This window comes from Epinephelus lanceolatus, chromosome 20 (genome assembly GCF_041903045.1).
Source record: "Epinephelus lanceolatus isolate andai-2023 chromosome 20, ASM4190304v1, whole genome shotgun sequence".
NCBI classification, from domain to species: domain Eukaryota; kingdom Metazoa; phylum Chordata; class Actinopteri; order Perciformes; family Serranidae; genus Epinephelus; species Epinephelus lanceolatus.
The window spans coordinates 8,743,691-8,762,130 of NC_135753.1; the positions used below are offsets into that span (position 1 = coordinate 8,743,691).

General features: G+C 38.7%; 3 protein-coding genes across 3 annotated transcripts in view; 2 read left to right on the forward strand and 1 right to left on the reverse strand.

Annotated features, from left to right (window-relative positions):
- Nucleotides 1–235: 235 nt before the first annotated feature.
- Nucleotides 236–6,085, forward strand: psme2 (proteasome activator subunit 2). Its single transcript, XM_033638208.2, has 11 exons — nucleotides 236–429; nucleotides 684–716; nucleotides 804–866; nucleotides 961–1,047; nucleotides 2,669–2,717; nucleotides 3,233–3,330; nucleotides 3,601–3,669; nucleotides 3,767–3,834; nucleotides 4,009–4,063; nucleotides 5,606–5,692; nucleotides 5,786–6,085. The coding sequence occupies exons 1-11, from the start codon at nucleotides 382–384 to the stop codon at nucleotides 5,864–5,866; spliced, it is 738 nt and encodes a 245-aa protein (XP_033494099.1). The 5' UTR covers nucleotides 236–381; the 3' UTR covers nucleotides 5,867–6,085.
- On the reverse strand, nucleotides 6,076–8,277 carry lsm5 (LSM5 homolog, U6 small nuclear RNA and mRNA degradation associated). The gene is made up of 5 exons (XM_033638210.2): nucleotides 8,140–8,277; nucleotides 7,269–7,364; nucleotides 7,118–7,145; nucleotides 6,953–7,025; nucleotides 6,076–6,372 (listed from the first exon to the last, which is right to left on the reverse strand). Exons 1-5 carry the CDS (start codon nucleotides 8,189–8,191, stop codon nucleotides 6,340–6,342), a joined length of 282 nt encoding a protein of 93 aa, XP_033494101.1. The 5' UTR covers nucleotides 8,192–8,277; the 3' UTR covers nucleotides 6,076–6,339.
- A 3,869-nt stretch (nucleotides 8,278–12,146) lies between these two features.
- The window catches only part of avl9 (AVL9 homolog (S. cerevisiase)), a 41,263-nt gene continuing 34,969 nt past the window's right edge, over nucleotides 12,147–18,440 (forward strand). Inside the window, exons 1-2 of the mRNA XM_033638664.2 lie at nucleotides 12,147–12,395; nucleotides 16,750–16,870. Coding sequence (XP_033494555.2) covers nucleotides 12,312–12,395; nucleotides 16,750–16,870 — 205 coding nt within the window. The 5' untranslated portion in view covers nucleotides 12,147–12,311. The remainder of the gene's footprint in view (nucleotides 12,396–16,749; nucleotides 16,871–18,440) is intronic.

The following is an 18,440-nucleotide window of genomic DNA, read 5'->3' on the forward strand; positions in this document are numbered from 1 at the left end:
ATGTTATTGTCTTCAGACACCACTATGTATAACATGAATGATTTTAGACACATTTATTGTTTGCAATAATGATAATAATGATAGTAATAATAATATTACTTATTATTATCATTTTACTGAACAAGCTGTAACACAAACTGAAGTCATAAGGCTGTAAACTTTGTAAACTCTGCACACGTCCTACTTTCAGAGGAGGAAGGAGACAGTGGGAGGCGCAAACTGCATCATCCGACATGAAATCGAAAGCAAACTTGCTAAGGAAATAAAACAACCTCACTTGCGAGCCATATTGTCCTCTGCTGAACCTGTACACCTCTGACTTCATCTGAAAACTTGAACGGACTGATTTATTTGTCCTTAGCTTAAAAAGTCTGCTCAGCCATGTCAGCGACATCAACCCTGAAAATAAGCGCGGCGAATGCGGGGAAGGTAAGTTACACTCGTGTCCATGCAGAGGTACAGTAGGCTACAAGTGATAGCTTCATGCTAAAATACTTTGATAACAGGTAATTTAATTCAGATAGTTTCTGACTTGTTCTGCATAAACGTGTTTTTAAAGCAGAGTCAGTTGTAGTTGGTGAAGCAGCGGAAAGTCCCCTTCACAGAGGAAAACGAAAGTAAATCCAAAAGACTTGTGTAACATGAGTCAGCAGCTTAAATTATATGTTTCCTGCTTTTCACAGGTGGAAAACTTCCGCACTTCCCTGCATCGTGAGGTATGTTTAGACACACATTTATCCAGATGTTTTGTTGTGAAGTCTAATGACACATTCATTCAAAAATAAGCACGTTTTGTTTTACAGGCAGAGAATCTGTTCTCCAACTTCATCCCCATGAAGATTGTACAGCTGGATGCTCTGCTCAAGGTCAGCAAGTTCAGTATAATAAAACACTAAGCTCAGTAACCCCTCACCTGTCATTTGTGTCTGTATTCTCTTTATGCTGTGTGTGTGTTTTCAGGATGAAGTCCTCAGTATCACAGACATGTCCTTACTCAAGGCACCTCTGGACATCCCCATTCCAGACCCTCCTACCCCAGAGGACGAGGTGAGACCAGCCACATCCAACAATCTGACATAATAAACTAAAACAGAATCTTTAATACTTTCCATGTTAGTTTTGCTGCAGTTGACTTGTTTTGGTTCTCTTACATCTTTTCCAAAGTGTGTTTATGACATTCTCCAAAGTGGGCATGACGCATGCCTTTTGCATTCAGCTCTTCATAAATACATGCAGGTGAAGGGAGTACAGTTTAAATAAGAGTGCTGGTTGATCTTGATGAGCAAAACCTGTCCTGCAGCTGCAGCTCCTGTTGATGCATAAATTGTGGGTGTGCCTCTGCTTCTACGTTAAAGGGATAGTTCAGATTTGTTGAAGTGAGGTTGTATGAGGTACTTACCCATAGTCAGTGGTGTATTACATGCAGTAGATGTCAATCGGCTTGCCCCCAGTTTGGAGAAGCAGGCTGGTGTCTGATATGGAAGCTAAGCAATCTACTGCTGTGATGTGTTTTAGCCACCAAAAAAATAATTTCAGTGTACATTCGGGGTCCGTTCAGATGTGGAAGCTGTTAAGGGCTTCCGCTCCCCATCTATTCTCTCGTCAAAGCTGCCAGACTTTATTGACAATATTATACCCCTTTTTCCACCAAAATTAGCGCATGTATGCAGGGTTTTTTTTTTTAGATGCGGGGACACCCCTTGAAGGTAGCCAATCGACTCCTTTCTCATTGCCAGTCAACTGGAGCCATGTATCTGGCTCTGCAGTAGATGAGTATGCCTTTCCGTTGTTTTCTGGTGTGTCGCATTCAATATCATGGACAGGCCGATAAATACCAGTGACTAATGCAGAGTCATTTGACCTTGGTGTGAATGCTGATTGTAACCTTTCCCATTATATTCAAAAGTCAGATGTTAGTAGGTGTTGGTGGGTTTTTTGTGCAGTTGGAAACGGGATTTTCAATGTAACAACTTAGTTTTCCTGTTAGAAATCACTGTCAGACATTATGGTAAAGCAGTGAAAATATTCTAAATATAGCCTACACTTAAACTGATACTGATTTTTTTAGGTGGGACTTTTTTTAGGTGGCTAAAATGTATTTTGTCGTTGGCCCCTCCACAGCAGTACATTGCTTAGCTTCTATGTCGTACTCCAGCCTGCTTCAAACTGGGGACGTTGACTGATATCTACTGTTTGCAATATGCTGTTCTATGGATAAGCACTCCATAAAACCCCACTTCAGAAAATCTGAACTATCCCTTTAACGTCTCTCTGTATGTCACAGTGAGACATTATGTTACGTTTACATTTGTCTTGTTATTCTTGCGAAAAGAGAAAGAAATGCCAGGTCCATCACCATCAGCTGTTTTGTTAACATTGATATGTATTTTGCTCGTACTATGGAGCCCACCTGGTGACATTTGTGAGGAAAAAAATGTGTGGCCTCAAATCAGTAATGTATGGAAATGAAATCCTCTTCTGTTCTGTGGTGGCGTCTTTCTTAAAGGAATAGTTTGGACCTTTTGAAGCGGTATTACATATAGTAAATGTCTGTTGGCACGCCCCCAGTTTGCAGTGATGTCACAGGTGAACTCTGTCTCACAGACATGACAAAAAATGTCCAGTAACACTGAATTTTTTTTTTGAACATTCAAAATTGATCTCACAGGAAATGGAGACGGATAAGAATGATGAAGATGAAAAGAAAAAGAAGAAAGGTAAGTTGTTTACTTTTTTTGCATCCGCATATAATATGGAGAGGTGAAGTCCATCTCTTGCCGCTGGACCAGCATGGGACTTTATTTTGGAAAAAAATATGTACAGTAGTCAATGGATATTGACAAATAAGGCTGAGGTGTGCCCCCAACACTTTGGGCTCCTCAGCCTGTGCCTGGTAGACCCGTTCAGTAATCCATCCATGTGACTACTGTACACAAATTTATTTTTCTCATGATGGCGATGGCGTGACCTGTCCTCTGATAGACTTACCCTCACAGTCTTTACCCTAATGTTAACCAATCGAAAATCTCTTGCCTAAACTTAACCATCCCAACCAACGAAGGCAATGAGTACTAGCCAATCAAAGGGAGAGTAGGGCAGGTCATCCCTTTGCCATAGCAGGAAAGAAACTTGGCCTATCGTACATATTTTTTTCTAAAATAAGGTCCCATGGGCCTCTCTATTCAGTATATGACAGGTAAAACATGTCTAATGTCTTCTCCCTGTCCTACAGCTCCAAAATGTGGCTTCATTAAGGGGAATGAGAAGATAATGACGCTTCTAGAGAAGGTGAAACCAGAGATCTTTGCCATGAGAGAGACCATGATCACTGTAAGTTAATCACTGAGCCAGTTCCTTCACCGCATTAAGTTGACATGAAAAAGGCCTTTGACCGTCATTCTGGGGCTCTTTGCAGTTCATTTGCATCTCTTTGTGGTCTTTTTCAATCCCTGTCATCGTGAAGATGAACACCAAGCCAGTTTCTTTTCCGAAACACTGAATTAAATTGACATGAAAATGGCTGAAATGTGTCTCTTTGTAGTTGTTTTTTGTCTTGTAGTCATTATGTTATGTTTTAATAAACGTCTTGTGTTACTGTAGGTCTCCTGCTGGATTCAGCACCTCATCCCCAAAATAGAAGATGGAAATGACTTTGGAGTTGCCATCCAGGTACATTTCCCCAGTGCAACACGTCCCTGCTTAGCGACACAATTTGGTAACATTTTGTGAAGTTTTAATGAATTATTAATTACATTTTTCACCACAGGAAAAAATCTTGGAGAGGATCACTGCAGTTAGGACCAAAGTTGACACTTTTCAGGGCAACATCAACAAGTATGTTTGATACAAATGTCGCTTACTGTAAGATTGTTTACAGTTTACCAGCTTTTTAAGCAGACAAACAATTAAAAGCACTTTAATTAAAAATGAAGGAGTTTTATGGTGATGTTGGACACAGGTACGGGTACATGTCCTGTGAGTTATAAAACCATTTGCTGAATTATGCAGGTACATATCGGAGAGGGGGGATGCTGTCGGAAAAGCCTCCAAAGAGACTCATGTGGTGAGTGTTCACAATGACCTTCTCTTAAAGGACAAGTCTGGCAATTTTTCTACATTTTTCTGTCAACAAATCCCATGAAAAGAATCAATATCACTATATATTAGTATATGTGTCTCCAGAGCCTGATATATCCTCTTCCTCTGTGCCATAGAGCTCAGTTGTGGTCCAAAAACTTTTAAACCACATCAGTGAGCCATACTGTTGCACTGGGTGGCAACAAATACTCACTAGGGCACCCAATGTGGATAAATTCACTGCTTGAAATAGTCCCCAACAAAGTCCGAACTATTTCCTCCTGCTTGTTTGATAGAAACTACAGTGAGCAGCTGTTTAAGGAAATTACTGAGACTTAAACAAAAAATATTCAGCTACAAGTTGTGTTTTTAAAGATTAACGTCTTTAATCATGTTACAGTACCCTTCATGCGTTTGCCTGCTGTGTTGTTTCTCATACGTGGAGTGTGTACATTCATACAGTGGACCTCATACAGCAACACTCCCTGTAGTCTCTCTTAAATTTGCTGTTTAAGAGACAAAATGAAACAAGTCAATTCCACATGCAGCAAATGTTCTTAACCATCCAAACCAGCACACCTGGGTAAGCCAGGTGTGCTGAATGATGAATCCAACTTGAACACAAGTAACCTATTAGCATAGGTAACGCCCCCTAAACGCTATATAAGGGCAGGTGTTGTGCAAAAACTTGCACTTGAAATAGAGAATTGGAGAGATGCCGCCAAGGAAAGGCTGTAAGAACTTCTGCAGTAGTGAAATCAATTTACTGTTAATTTTAAGTATTCAAAGTTAAAGTACTCAATGTAGAATCATTTCAATCAATACATCAAAATAATTAAAAGATTTGAGAAGCTGAAACCATGAAATGCTTTTGCATAAAAAAAAGACACTGATTTTTAATCCTTGTTTATTTATTTATATTTTATTTGTATTTTTACAGATTGTTTTTGTATCACTATTTCCATCTCTCCATTTTATTTTTTATCATTATTTATTTGATTTTTATTCTTATATATTTAACTTTTATTTTTATTAAATTTTTTCCTTTTTTTGGAAAAATTGTATTTTTTAGATATTATGTTTACATCCCTCTTTTCATATTTTTTTTATTTTACTCAGATTTTTTTGTATCAGTATTTCCATCTCTATTTTGTTTTTATTACTGTTTTTTCTTGTAATTATTTTTACATTTTACATTATTTCTTTTTAATTAGGTCTTTTTAAATAAATTTTATTACTTATTACCCATTATTACTTGATAAAATAAAATAAATAAATAAAGAGTTATTAATTTACGTCTATTTATAATTTAGTGATTCATTCATGCCCTGAAAATTTCAACACACAAAATTGTAAGGACAGAAAAAAAAGTTTTGAGAGACGGACAAACACGTTTTGTTGTGGGGTTATCATGGGATTAGTCAGTGGTAAGAAACATAAATAATAACACCAGCTTTATTCTTTAATTGTTTAAAGTTTTGATTAAATGGTTAGGAGTACCTCAAATCCCTGCTTTCTCTTCCTCCAGATGGATTACCGCTCGCTGGTCCACGACAAGGACGAGGCCATCTACTCTGAGATCAGAGTGATCATTCTCGACATTCGCGGCTTCTACGTAAGTCAGACTGATCTGAGTCCAAATTATTTACTGTCATGCTGTCACAGAAGAAGAAAATCTAAACCGTTTTTGTCTATCCGTTTACTTTAGACTGAGCTTTTCGACATCCTCACCAAGAATATGGAAAAGGTGACCAACCCTAAAGGAGAGGAGAAACCTTCCATGTACTGAAGGACAGATTCTACATTCATATTCAACATCAATCAACTCCCTCTGTGTTCAGTAATGCTGCATGTACATTACTTAATTTTTTAAATCTTCTCATACGTAACTGGATCAGGGTTTATCACTGCTGTTGTATGACACTTTGGTTTTGTACCGACACTTGCACTAAAAGTTGTACAACTATGAGTTTGAGAAAAGAAATAAAGACAAGCCTGTTTTTTCAAATTATGATTCTCATTTATTTGTAAAAAAACAAAACAAAAAAACCCTCTTTTTGTTCATGACACACTTCAAATTTAACCTTTTTTTAATAACAAATACTCAATTAGGAATCTTACAAAAATATTACCCTCCCTTAACATCAAGAAGGAGCGATCCAAAAAACAACACTAAGGATATCATCAAGTGGGGAACACAAGACAGGAGAGGCACAAATCAACAACACAAAACTGTCTGAGCCTTCAGCGATGATTCTCAGCTCATACTTCAGGGCCTTCTCCTCCAGGGATGAGCTGCAAAACAAATCTGTATATTAGAGATCCAGTGTGTAGGATTTATGGGGCTATATTGGCAGGAATGGTGTGTATAATCAACTGTTGTATTTTTGTTACTTTAGAATGAGCTGTTTATATCTACATAGGGAGCAGGTCCTCATCTATGGAGATATGGCTCTATGTTGTACCGCCATGTTTCTACAGTAGCCCAGAGCTGACATAGCAAATACTGGCTCTAGATAGGGACACGTTTTTATCAGCCACCGTAGTTCACAACCCCTCTGCTACGAGTGTCGGCAAAACACATTTTTATGTTAAACTGTTTTATTCAGTGTTTCAACCAACTTAAATCATGTTTCTTTTAGAGAGGAGGATAATTCAGCTCCCAGTAAAAACCTCTAGAACAGTGAACACGGAAGGAATTCTAACCAGGAGATGTTTCAGCTGGTTTCAATCCTCACAGGTTGACGCCACTAAATCTTACCTGCTGGATCTTTAAAAGGTCTAAAACCACAGTAACAGGTGGAGGTGAAAGATAAACCTGTGACCCTATGAAGTGGATGTAATGATACCAAACATGCAGGATAGGTTTACACACCATGGTGATGTTATTGCCATTGAGGAGGATCTGGTCCAGTTTGGTTATCCTTCGTCCCTCTGGTGTGATTTCACTAAAACACAGATATGAATATTAATTAATAAATTCAGCAAACAGGCGCATTACTAGTGACCGTACTTAATGCACAAATGAATTTGTACTTACAATTCTGTGACATCTTCCAGGACCATATCTAAAACCTTGAGTCAAGGACAAAAACTGGGACAATATGCAGAGCAAACAGTAAAATCATGTAGTTTGTTAAACACCAGAAAATTATTCTTACTTTAATTAATTTGTTATCTGAGAAGGATACTGACAAAGTCGTCAAAACCCAGCAGGGTGCCGACGATTTCTTTGTCGGTTTTCATGACGATGTGAATTCGGGAGCCAATACATTTGTCCACAAGCTCTAAAAATGAGAAAAACAAACCAACATGAGACATCCACTCAAATTTCTATTCTTCTCTTTTTGCACAACTTTGCAGGCGACCCTGTAAAAATAATTAGTTTATTGGACAGAATATTAGATCAGCAACTGATCAATATTTTCAGTCATTTTTGTTGCTGTTGTCAAAATGTCGCCAATTAATTTTCTGTCAATCGACTGATTGATTTCTCGAAAGATCATTTCAGCTATAACTTATTATTATTATTATTACTTATTATTATTATTATTATTACTGTTGGGTGATTTATAAGAAATCATTTTGTAAATCTTCATATGTTTTGTGTGTAACAAAGCTGTCACATAAATGTAATGGAGTAACATTAGAAATGTAAAATAGCACTAACAGAAAAGACTCAAGTACAAGTACCTCAAATTTGTAGCCTACTTGAGTAAATGTACTTAGTTACATTTTCGTATAAAACGAATCTGCCTGGATATTGGATCTATTGTTTTCCCTTCTAATATGACCCTTCGATACTATGAACATTGTTACTTTAACGGAAATAAATTGTGTGTGGCTCATTCAAGAAAATAAAGACTGTCAACATGCAGTAACGTTAATGAAGCCATCGTGCGTTTGTACCTGGAAGCATGATGCTAACGTTAACTAGCTAACTAAACATCCCTAATATCTGAACTATCACCTCAAAGTCCAAACACAACACTCTCATATTAAATACTGATTTATAATTAGTTAAATAAATCAGAAACTCGACATATTTAGGAATTTACAAACCCAGTGGGAGCAACTGTGACGGATTTGTTGCCGGAGTAGCCGCCATGTTCATTCAACAAGCACCAGTCAGAAGCAATCAACAGAAGAATGTCAGAAACCAGACCAAAGCAATCAATAATGAATAATCGAACAGCTCTCTGCAGCAACCAAATGTCAGTTTGTCGTGTAGGCCTACATTTTTACATCTATGAAAAACTCTACAGGATAAACACAAACTATTTAAGAAACCAAATAAATACACAACTCAACAGATATTACAGAAATGGAAAAGACTTGAAAATTAAATTATGTTGTTCGACCTATTTCCACAGGGTGGCGCTGGTTGAGCCGGTGAATATATGACGTAATCATTTGACTGTAACAAAGATGATAGCGCGAAGGTCAAGATAGATAATAACCAACGACAGTTTCTGTGGTCTGCCGGATCCAGTGGTCGGAAATAATACTTGAATTAAGCAGAATTAAATATAGTATATACGCGCAGTGAATCACGTTAATTCGTTATATATTTATTATAAAACCATTTATTTTTATACATCTGGCTTTGCCTCTGGTTTTATCACTTTCTTTGTACATATTAGAATCTGAAGCTGAAATAAGAAGTGTGAAAGTAAGCAGTTTGTAAAAAAATATGAAAATAAAAATATGTGCATTATTATGCTACAATGTTTAGAACTAGTATGTAAAATATTTAGAAATATAAAATACGCACAATTTGTTAACATTTACTGAACAACTAATTCATTAACCAAGAAAATAACTGATAGATTAATCGACAATGAAAATAATCATTAGTTGCAGCCCTAACCTCAACCAACCAATATAAGACAAGACAAGAGAAGTTAGAACTTTATTTATCCAGAGGGACATTGTTGTGCAGAAGTTGCAATACAAAGTTAGAGGGGTGCAGATACAAAGTGTGCAATAGACTATACAAAGACTAAAATAACAAAGTGAATGTAGGCTATAACAAATACAAAATACAATATATAACAAATATAAACTGAATATAAAACTAGATAACAGCAAGGAGCAATATATATATATATATATATATACAGTACAGGCCAAAAGTTTGGACACACCTTCTCATTCAATGCGTTTTCTTTATTTCCATGACTATTTACATTGTAGATTCTCACTGAAGGCATCAAAACTATGAATGAACACATGTGGAGTTATGTACTTAACAAAAAAAGGTGAAATAACTGAAAACATGTTTTATATTCTAGTTTCTTCAAAATAGCCACCCTTTGCTCTGATTACTGCTTTGCACACTCTTGGCATTCTCTCGCTGAGCTTCAAGAGGTAGTCACCTGAAATGGTTTCCACTTCACAGGTGTGCCTTATCAGGGTTAATTAGTGGAATTTCTTGCTTTATCAATGGGGTTGGGACCATCAGTTGTGTTGTGCAGAAGTCAGGTTAATACACAGCCGACAGCCCTATTGGACAACTGTTAAAATTCATATTATGGCAAGAACCAAACAGCTAACTAAAGAAAAATGAGTGGCCATCATTACTTTAAGAAATGAAGGTCAGTCAGTCCAGAAAATTGCAAAAACTTTAAATGTGTCCCCAAGTGGAGTCGCAAAAACCATCAAGCGCTACAACGAAACTGGCACACGTGAGGACCGACCCAGGAAAGGAAGACCAAGAGTCACCTCTGCTTCTGAGGATAAGTTCATCCGAGTCACCAGCCTCAGAAATCGCAAGTTAACAGCAGCTCAGATCAGAGACCAGATGAATGCCACACAGAGTTCTAGCAGCAGACCCATCTCTAGAACAACTGTTAAGAGGAGACTGCGCCAATCAGGCCTTCATGGTCAAATAGCTGCTAGGAAACCACTGCTAAGGAGAGGCAACAAGCAGAAGAGATTTGTTTGGGCCAAGAAACACAAGGAATGGACATTAGACCAGTGGAAATCTGTGCTTTGGTCTGATGAGTCCAAATTTGAGATCTTTGGTTCCAACCGCCGTGTCTTTTTGAGACGCAGAAAAGGTGAACAGATGGATTCCACATGCCTGGTTCCCACTGTGAAGCATGGAGGAGGAGGTGTGATGGTGTGGGGGTGTTTTGGTGGTGACACTGTTGGGGATTTATTCAAAATTGAAGGCACACTGAACCAGCATGGCTACCACAGCATCCTGCAGCGACATGCCATCCCATCCGCTTTGCGTTTAGTTGGACGATCATTTATTTTTCAACAGGACAATGACCCCAAACACACCTCCAGGCTGTGTAAGGGCTATTTGACCAAGAAGGAGAGTGATGGAGTGCTGCGGCAGATGACCTGGCCTCCACAGTCACCGGACCTGAACCCAATCGAGATGGTTTGGGGTGAGCTGGACCGCAGAGTGAAGGCAAAGGGGCCAACAAGTGCTAAACACCTCTGGGAACTCCTTCAAGACTGTTGGAAAACCATTTCAGGTGACTACCTCTTGAAGCTCATGGAGAGAATGCCAAGAGTGTGCAAAGCAGTAATCAGAGCAAAGGGTGGCTATTTTGAAGAAACTAGAATATAAAACATGTTTTCAGTTATTTCACCTTTTTTTGTTAAGTACATAACTCCACATGTGTTCATTCATAGTTTTGATGCCTTCAGTGAGAATCTACAATGTAAATAGTCATGAAAATAAAGAAAACGCATTGAATGAGAAGGTGTGTCCAAACTTTTGGCCTGTACTGTATATATATATATTTAAAGCTAACAGTATGATGCAAAAAGTTAAGGTGCAAACCAATACATGTAATATATATAGTGACACAAACAAGTTACCAGTATGAATGATAAATATAGTATGGACTACAATAACAGTAAAATCCTGCTTTTACATGAATGCAAGAGTAATACTAATAATGATATAATATATAACAGTTTGACAGTCATAGATGACAATCTTGTACCATTAATACTTTAAGTACATTTTCCATATAATAGCCTACTTACATACTTTTACTTAAGTATCATGGAGGGCTTTTACTTTTAACACAGTATTTTTACATTGTGGTAATCGTGCTTTTACTTAAAGGGATAGTTTGGATTTTTTTTAAGTGGAGTTGTATGGGGTACTTATCCATAGTCAGTGTATTACCCACAATAGATGTCAGTTGGCATGCCCCTAGTTTGGAGAAGCAGGCTTTAGTCTGACATAGGAGATAAGCAATGTACTGCTGTGGAGTGTCAGCAACAAAACATATTTCAGACACCTAAAAAAGTGTTAAAGTGTTAAAGTGTATGCTATTTTGAGAGTATTTTCACAACTAAACCTTTCTCTCAGATGGCCCGTTCTGATATGGAGGCCATTAATGGCTTCAGTTTCCCATCTACGCTCTCTTCAAACTCACCAGACTCCACTGACAATCCAGTAATTTTAGTTTGTTGAACACAGGAGCTGCTGGTCTACCACTGTTTCAGTCAGTTAGTTAGTTTGCGTTATGGTGTGACTTTGGTGAACCCGAACTAACCCTTTTAAACAGCAATGTCACACAATGACACAAACAAAATAACTAATGTAGGTAGTGGTAGACCAGCAGCTCCTGTGTTCAGCAATGTTAAATTACTGTTTTTCTCAATGGAGTCTGGCTTTGAAGAGAGTGATATAATGGCTATTTTTTTCAGTTGAAAATCACTGTCTGACACTGAGGCAGAGGTGTGAAAATATTCTCAATATAGCATACCCTGAAACTGATATCGATTATTTAGGTGGGACTTTTTTTTGAAGTGGCTAAAATAGCTACATTTTGTTGCTGACCCCGTCCACATCAGTAGGCTTTGCTTCCATGTTGGACTCCAGCCTCTACTTTATGTAATATAATGACTATGGACACATACCCTACTACACAACTCATTTTTATTTTTTTTTTAAAAAAAGAACTATCGCTTTTCTTAAATAGCGGAGTTGAGGACTTCCTCCATCACTGGACAAAGCTGCGAACTCACGTTTACTTGACGAAAACGGAAGTGCGCTGCAGTGAACCCTCTCGCTCTGTCCGTCCTCTGACACAGTGGGACGAAGCGGAAGAGAAAAATCGCCTCCTGTGGTTGTGTTGTGTCCCTGTCCGCCTGTCTATCTGCCGCAGATTCAGGGGGGAAAATCATCTTTGTCCGCTGTGTTTACATCCGACCCCGGAGTTAAAAACACCACAGGACGGACTAAACATCCGGGGGGAATGGAGTCTTACGGCAGGGACGATCCGAAGGGATCGGTGCTGCACATCGTGGTGGTTGGATTTCACCACAAAAAGGGCTGTCAGGTAGGTGAACCCCTGCTCTCCATGCTAACACAGCTAACTGCTAACCAGCGCTTCCCAATGGACCCTTAATAAAGGCACATTTCCACTGTTATTCAGCACGGATTGATAATCCAGCTCACTGACTGCGCCTCTCTTGTCTCTGAGCGTGCATACACAAACCCTGCAGGGCCCATGATCATTACTCACATGCATTAAGGAGAGAGGCTGTACTAAACATCAGCTGTTTGCTCTGTGCTCACTGGGTTATATAACATGAGCTCTGCTGCCAACATCTTTCCAGTTCAGTGTATTCAACAGCAGACTCTGTGTTTCTGTTGCAGGCTGCATCTTGCTCTCCTGGATGCTGCATTTGTCTTTCCTCTCTCTAATTAATCTGGATTTCAAATAGATCTACAGTGGTGGGAGAATTCATTAGATCTTTTACTTAAATCAAACTAGCAATACCACACTGTAAAAATACTCCACTACAAGTTTCTGTATTCAAAACCTTTCTAAAGTAAAAGTCCTCATTGTGCAGTAAAATGTTCATTGTCAGTGATTTTGTGTGTGTAATTGAGAAAATAATTTTCACGATTAATTGTTAAGAAAATAGACATAATCTCTAATATGACTGAGTTGTCTTGTTATGTTTTATGTTCTGCATGTGCAGTAAGTCGATCTGTATCCTGAACACATAAAGGTTAACTGATAGTTGTAGTACTCAATCTTTGCCAACCTTGTTTACATGTGACATCTTCAAACAAAGATGTATATTTGTTACTTTTAGGTAGAAAGAAAATGCAGTTAAAAACTTAAAAAATATGTGCAGATACATACCTGAGTTTTAGTACCGATACCATAACGAAACCTTTTTGATGCCTTTGTTTTGAAAATTGAATGAATAAATAAAAGTAAATCAAGAAAAGAAGCCAAAGTTTTAAAATGTTAGATGTTAGTGTGTTAGATTTAGGGGGATTTTGTGGCACCTAGTGGTGAGAACTGCAGATTGCAACGAGCTGAAACTTCTCCCAGTTAGAATTCCTGCAGTGTTTATTGTTCAGGAGGTTTTAACTGGGAACTGAATTATCCACAGAGGTCTCTTTCTCTCCAAAACAAAGGGACCCCTGTGATTTAAACTGGCAAAAACACTAAATATAACAGTTTCACTTTGGTAAAATCTGTGTTTTGCAAACACTGCTGCCGACGGGCTTCTAATTATGGTGGCCAAAGCAAAAACACGAATACCCCTATTTAGAGTGGACAAACCAAACACTAGCTCTAGATAGAGCCATCTGCGTTATTTCGGCCACTGTAGTTAGGCTCTCCTCCGAGAAGAGAGTGTCAGAAAAACACAGGTTTTTAATGTGAAACTGTTTTATTCAGTGTCACCTGGTCTGTTTGTTATGGAGATGAAGAGACCTCTGTGGGTAATTCAGCTCCCCATAAAAACCTCCTGAATGTCTGGATCTTAAGTTATCAGAGAAAAAAGGTGAGAACACATTAGCAGTGTTTGATTTATCTGTTCAGGGCTGTTGTAGAAACATGGTGGTGCAACATGGTACTTACTTAAGCAAGTGACTGGAGTACTTCTTCCACCACTGGTCATAAGCTTCCTGCCAGGGAAGCAGATGGGTGGCAGGTGAATAAAAGAAGGGGGGGGGGGGGGGGGTAAAGAGATGCTGAAACAGAACAAGACAGACAGATTAAAGAGCCAAGAACCCGATCTGATACCCCGCAGGAGATCGTTGACCCCTATCAGATAACCTCCTGCACCACCAGAGCCAACAGGCCCAGAACCCGAAACAAAGAGCGCGCACTGTCTGCTTTGTTGGGCCTCATTTTTACATCAAACATGAAATGTCTGTTTTATCTCTCGCCTCATGCAGCAGCTGCTTCCAGGCCCGCTGAGTCGAGTTTAACAGGCCACAGAAAGACCTGACACATGGAGAGCAGCGGCAGACAAGCAGGAGGCACAGTGTTTGTTTAATGGCTGCCAGCTCGCACTGTAAATTTAATGAATTTTGAAAAAGAAGACGTGATAATTAGAAGATGCATTAGAGGCACTTACACTGACTGCCTCACATACGCTTCACGAGGCAAAACACCAACATGAAAGTGAGTGTACGGTTCAAATTAGGTGTTAAAGATATAATATTCAGGATTTTGTAGAGACTCATACAGAAGTAATCCCTTTCACTCATCACTTCTGTCCCACTCTCAGTGTGTGTCGGTGTGTTTATCTACAGAGACTCTGCCCTCTGCCTGGATTTTCTTATTTTCTGTGTCTGGGATGTTTATGTTCATGTGCCCCCACATTGCTCAGGTAAGGTAGAGGCTTTATAAAAAGGTAACAACCAGATGCCAGATCGTAAGCAGCAGACATCCAAGAGACACAGTGCAGAAATAAATGCAAATACAGTGAGGCTGAGTGGCCGAGTTTCTGCTAAAAAGAAGAAGGTTTGTGGAGAACAACAGTTTAAGGAATAGCCACATTAATTGTGATTGTTGCTGTTGATAAAAGCAGGTAAACCCTTGGCTTTGCAGGCGGATATTTGTGTGTCATCACTGTGATGTGACGCCAGGTGTTGAAACAAAGAGTGGTCAGGGTTAGGGTTAGGCACTGCCGAGGTGCCACTGAGCAAGGCACTTTACCCCCAGCTGCTCGGGTTGCCTGTCCGTGAGCAGCCCCGTCGCCCTGACATCTCTCCATTTAATCTCTCCATGTTCCTACAGTAGCCCAGGAAGGACAAAGCAAACACTTGCTATAGATGCAGGCCATTTGCGTTTTCACGTCGGCCACCATAATTAGAAGCTTCTCCAATAGAAGAGCATCAGAAAAACAGATTTTTTTTTTAACGCCAGACTGTTTTATTCAGTGTTTTACAGGTTCAAACCAGCAAATGTATTTGTTTTCGAGAGGAAGAGACCTCTGCGGATAATTCCACTCCCAGTTAAAATGTTCTCAACATCTAGGTCTTAACTTATCAGAGAACAAAGTGACACACGTTAGCATGTGCTAGGCTAGCAGCCTGTCTCCGACATCCCACACAGCATTGGAAAAACACTGACTTTAATGTGAAACTGCTTTATTCACTGTTTTTACTGGTTTAAATCACCAGGTTGATCCGTTTTGAAAACGAGGAGAATTTTCTCAACACATAAAAAAAACACTTCATCCTTCAGTTTTTTGAAAACATCCAACATCAGCACATCTGGAGGGACATGTTTTTTTTATTGAAACACTGTCATCTGAAAAGTAACTAAAGCTGTCAGACAAATGTAGTGCAGTAAAAAGTACAATATTTATCTCTGAGACGTAGTGGAGTAAAAGGATAAACTTACTTAAAATGGAAACACTCAAGTACAGTACAAGTACCTCAGATATTTAGATGTAAATGTACTGGGTTACATTCCACTACTGGACGTGCACGTTTTTTAATTAAGAGCATCACTCCTCCAGAGTCGGCGCCTTGCCCTGAGGGACTTTATCCTTGATGAGTGAATCATTGTTGCAGTGTGTGTGTGTGTGTGTGTGTGTGTGTGTGTGTGTGTGTGTGTGTGTATGTGTGTGTGTGTGTGTGATACGTTCAGGACCAGCAGGTTATTCTGGCAGTAGGCTGGGCTGTGTGGGAGAATTAAACAGGGGGTGTGAATGTTTTTTGTTTTTTTTCCCAGGCAGCTTTTTTCTTGAGCTCAGTGGAAGCATAAGAAAGATGTAAAATAGATAATAGGTAAATACATCTATCTGAAATCTCTCTATCTCTTCATTATCATGAAAAATGGGTGATTTAACTTAATGCTGTGTTTACAAAGGAACCTCTCTCTGAAGGTGGATGACTATAATATTGTGATTTCAGCATTATGGCTGTTTATTATAAAAGAGAAAGAAAAGCTAATTCCTCATACTAACACGTTTCTTAACTAGTTACAATTTAAAAGAAAACTCGAGGGGTGTTTTTGTGATTTTCTTAACAGTGTTTGGATGGATTGATATGAAATTCACAACATGTATTTATGGTCCTCAGAGGATGAATCCTGCTGACTTTAGTGATCTTCTGACTTTTCCTTTAGTGCCACCATGGGCTTAAAACCTTTAGCCTCAGACCACGCTCTGGCCTGCTGCTGATTTCCTTTTGGAATTAAATCATTTAAGTATTACTTGTGTTGTAATATGTGTATAATATACACTCAGGAAAATCTGTACTGTGGATAAAAGTCTCAGATTCTGTCTGTAATTAGTCTGTAACTTTGACAACATTCTTACCAGTATAAAATCTTCAAGAAGAGATAATGCAGACATAAAAGAACAAAGCTAATTTTTTAAAAGCAGCATATCACAAGTAAACCATACCGATGTTCTGTCCTCGCCCCTCAGGTTGAATTCTCGTACCCGCCATTGATGCCAGATGAGGGTCATGACAGTAACCTGCTGCCAGAGGAGTGGAAGTACCTCCCTTTCCTGGCTCTTCCTGACGGGGCACACAACTACCAGGAAGGTACGACACACCTACAATATTTATAGTTTCATTTTGATAGTCGGTTAGTTAATGTGCTGGTTTGTTTGTCATTTCCGTAACTCAGCAAACATGAGAGCATAATACCGTTCTCCACAGGTCAGAGTGAGGTTTTAAAAATAAAAGACACATTATAAAAACATAAAACCATGTAACATTGTGCTGATGCGTTTATATGAAAAATGTCAAGTAAAAAAAAACATGTAATGCAGAATTGCTGGTGCATTTGTTTGCCCATGTATCGTCCTGTGGTGTTGGCGGGATTCAATTCAGTTCAATTCAATTCGATTCAATTCAATTCAATTCAATTCGATTCAATTCAATTCGATTCAATTCAGTTCAATTCAATTCGATTCAATTCAATTCAATTCAGTTCAATTCAATTCAATTCAATTCTTCTTTATTTATCCCAAATTAAATCCTTGTGCCAGAGAATGCGTCAAAGTACAGTAACCACAATTTAATGTTCACAACAAGAAACAACCAGATCATCCAGTGGGTTCCCCAGGTCAGTGTCACTCACTGAGCCCGGTTTAGTAACGTTAGAGTATTAGATATCTGGCAAAATATACAGATATAAAAGATAAGAAGTTTATTCAAGGTGCAAAAACAAAACCAGTGCCTAATAGAGCAACAAAAGGAGTAAGATAAGTACAGGAGTAACGCACGTGATTGGAGAAAATGATATTGCACTACATTGGCAAGTGATCATGATACTGAAACGTAATATTGCACATGATGGACGGCAGCATGCGGAGAGTTCTGATAGCTTCGAGGAGAAAGCTATGACAAAGTCTGGCAGATCTTACAAGGATGCTGTGGGACCTCATTCCAGATGGCAGGAGAACAAAGAGGTGGTGGGTGGAATGGGAGGGGTCAGTCATTATGTTGGTGGCCTCTCTGATACACTGTGTCTGTACACTGTGTATCAGACTCTTAGTTGGACAGTAATGATAACATATCAGCTTGGCCTTTTGGAAGTTGTCATGGGCATTTTCTTTTTTTACTTTTTTTTTTCTCCAACATTTTATGGACCACATGATTAATTGATAAAGACAATAATTGTTAGTTGCAGCTTTATTTGCATCTTTACTACAAAAAGCTTTATTATTTACCGTCTTAATCTTTGACCGATGTTTAATTTAAACTGTCTTTTTAAGATAAAAGAGAAGATCAACTGTACATTTTACCTGAAAAACATGCAGAGGAGATGGTTTTGCATTTTTGCTCTGATGAACATCTACAGGTGATCAATCACATGCATGCAAGTGCACGTTCCTGGTGGATTACTTTCTAACATGAATGCTGCATTTCCACCGATTATCTCTTGATGATCCCGATGAAGATAAAGTAGTTGCCAATGTCTTGACCTCCCAGAGTTGTAAAATCCAGTCTTTGACTATTACAAATTGTGCTAAGATGTTTTGTCACCTGATAAATGCACTCATCTGTTATTCAAAGTGGACTTTCAGGATTGTATTTTACTATGAGGGACGTCTATAACCCCATCCCAGAGGAAATTTAACACTCATATTGTGTATCTTCAAGTTTT

Coding starts and splice junctions, on each gene's coding strand:
- lsm5 (XM_033638210.2), bottom strand. CDS start 8,191: ATGAACATGGCGGCTACTCCGGCAACAAATCCGTCACAGTTGCTCCCA. Junction 7,365..8,139: donor GTCACAGTTGCTCCCACTGG/GTTTGTAAATTC, acceptor TCTCATTTTTAG/AGCTTGTGGACAAATGTATT. Junction 7,026..7,117: donor CTGGAAGATGTCACAGAATT/GTAAGTACAAAT, acceptor TCTGTGTTTTAG/TGAAATCACACCAGAGGGAC.
- psme2 (XM_033638208.2), top strand. CDS start 382: ATGTCAGCGACATCAACCCTGAAAATAAGCGCGGCGAATGCGGGGAAG. Junction 3,670..3,766: donor ACTTTGGAGTTGCCATCCAG/GTACATTTCCCC, acceptor TTTTCACCACAG/GAAAAAATCTTGGAGAGGAT. Junction 4,064..5,605: donor CCTCCAAAGAGACTCATGTG/GTGAGTGTTCAC, acceptor CTCTTCCTCCAG/ATGGATTACCGCTCGCTGGT.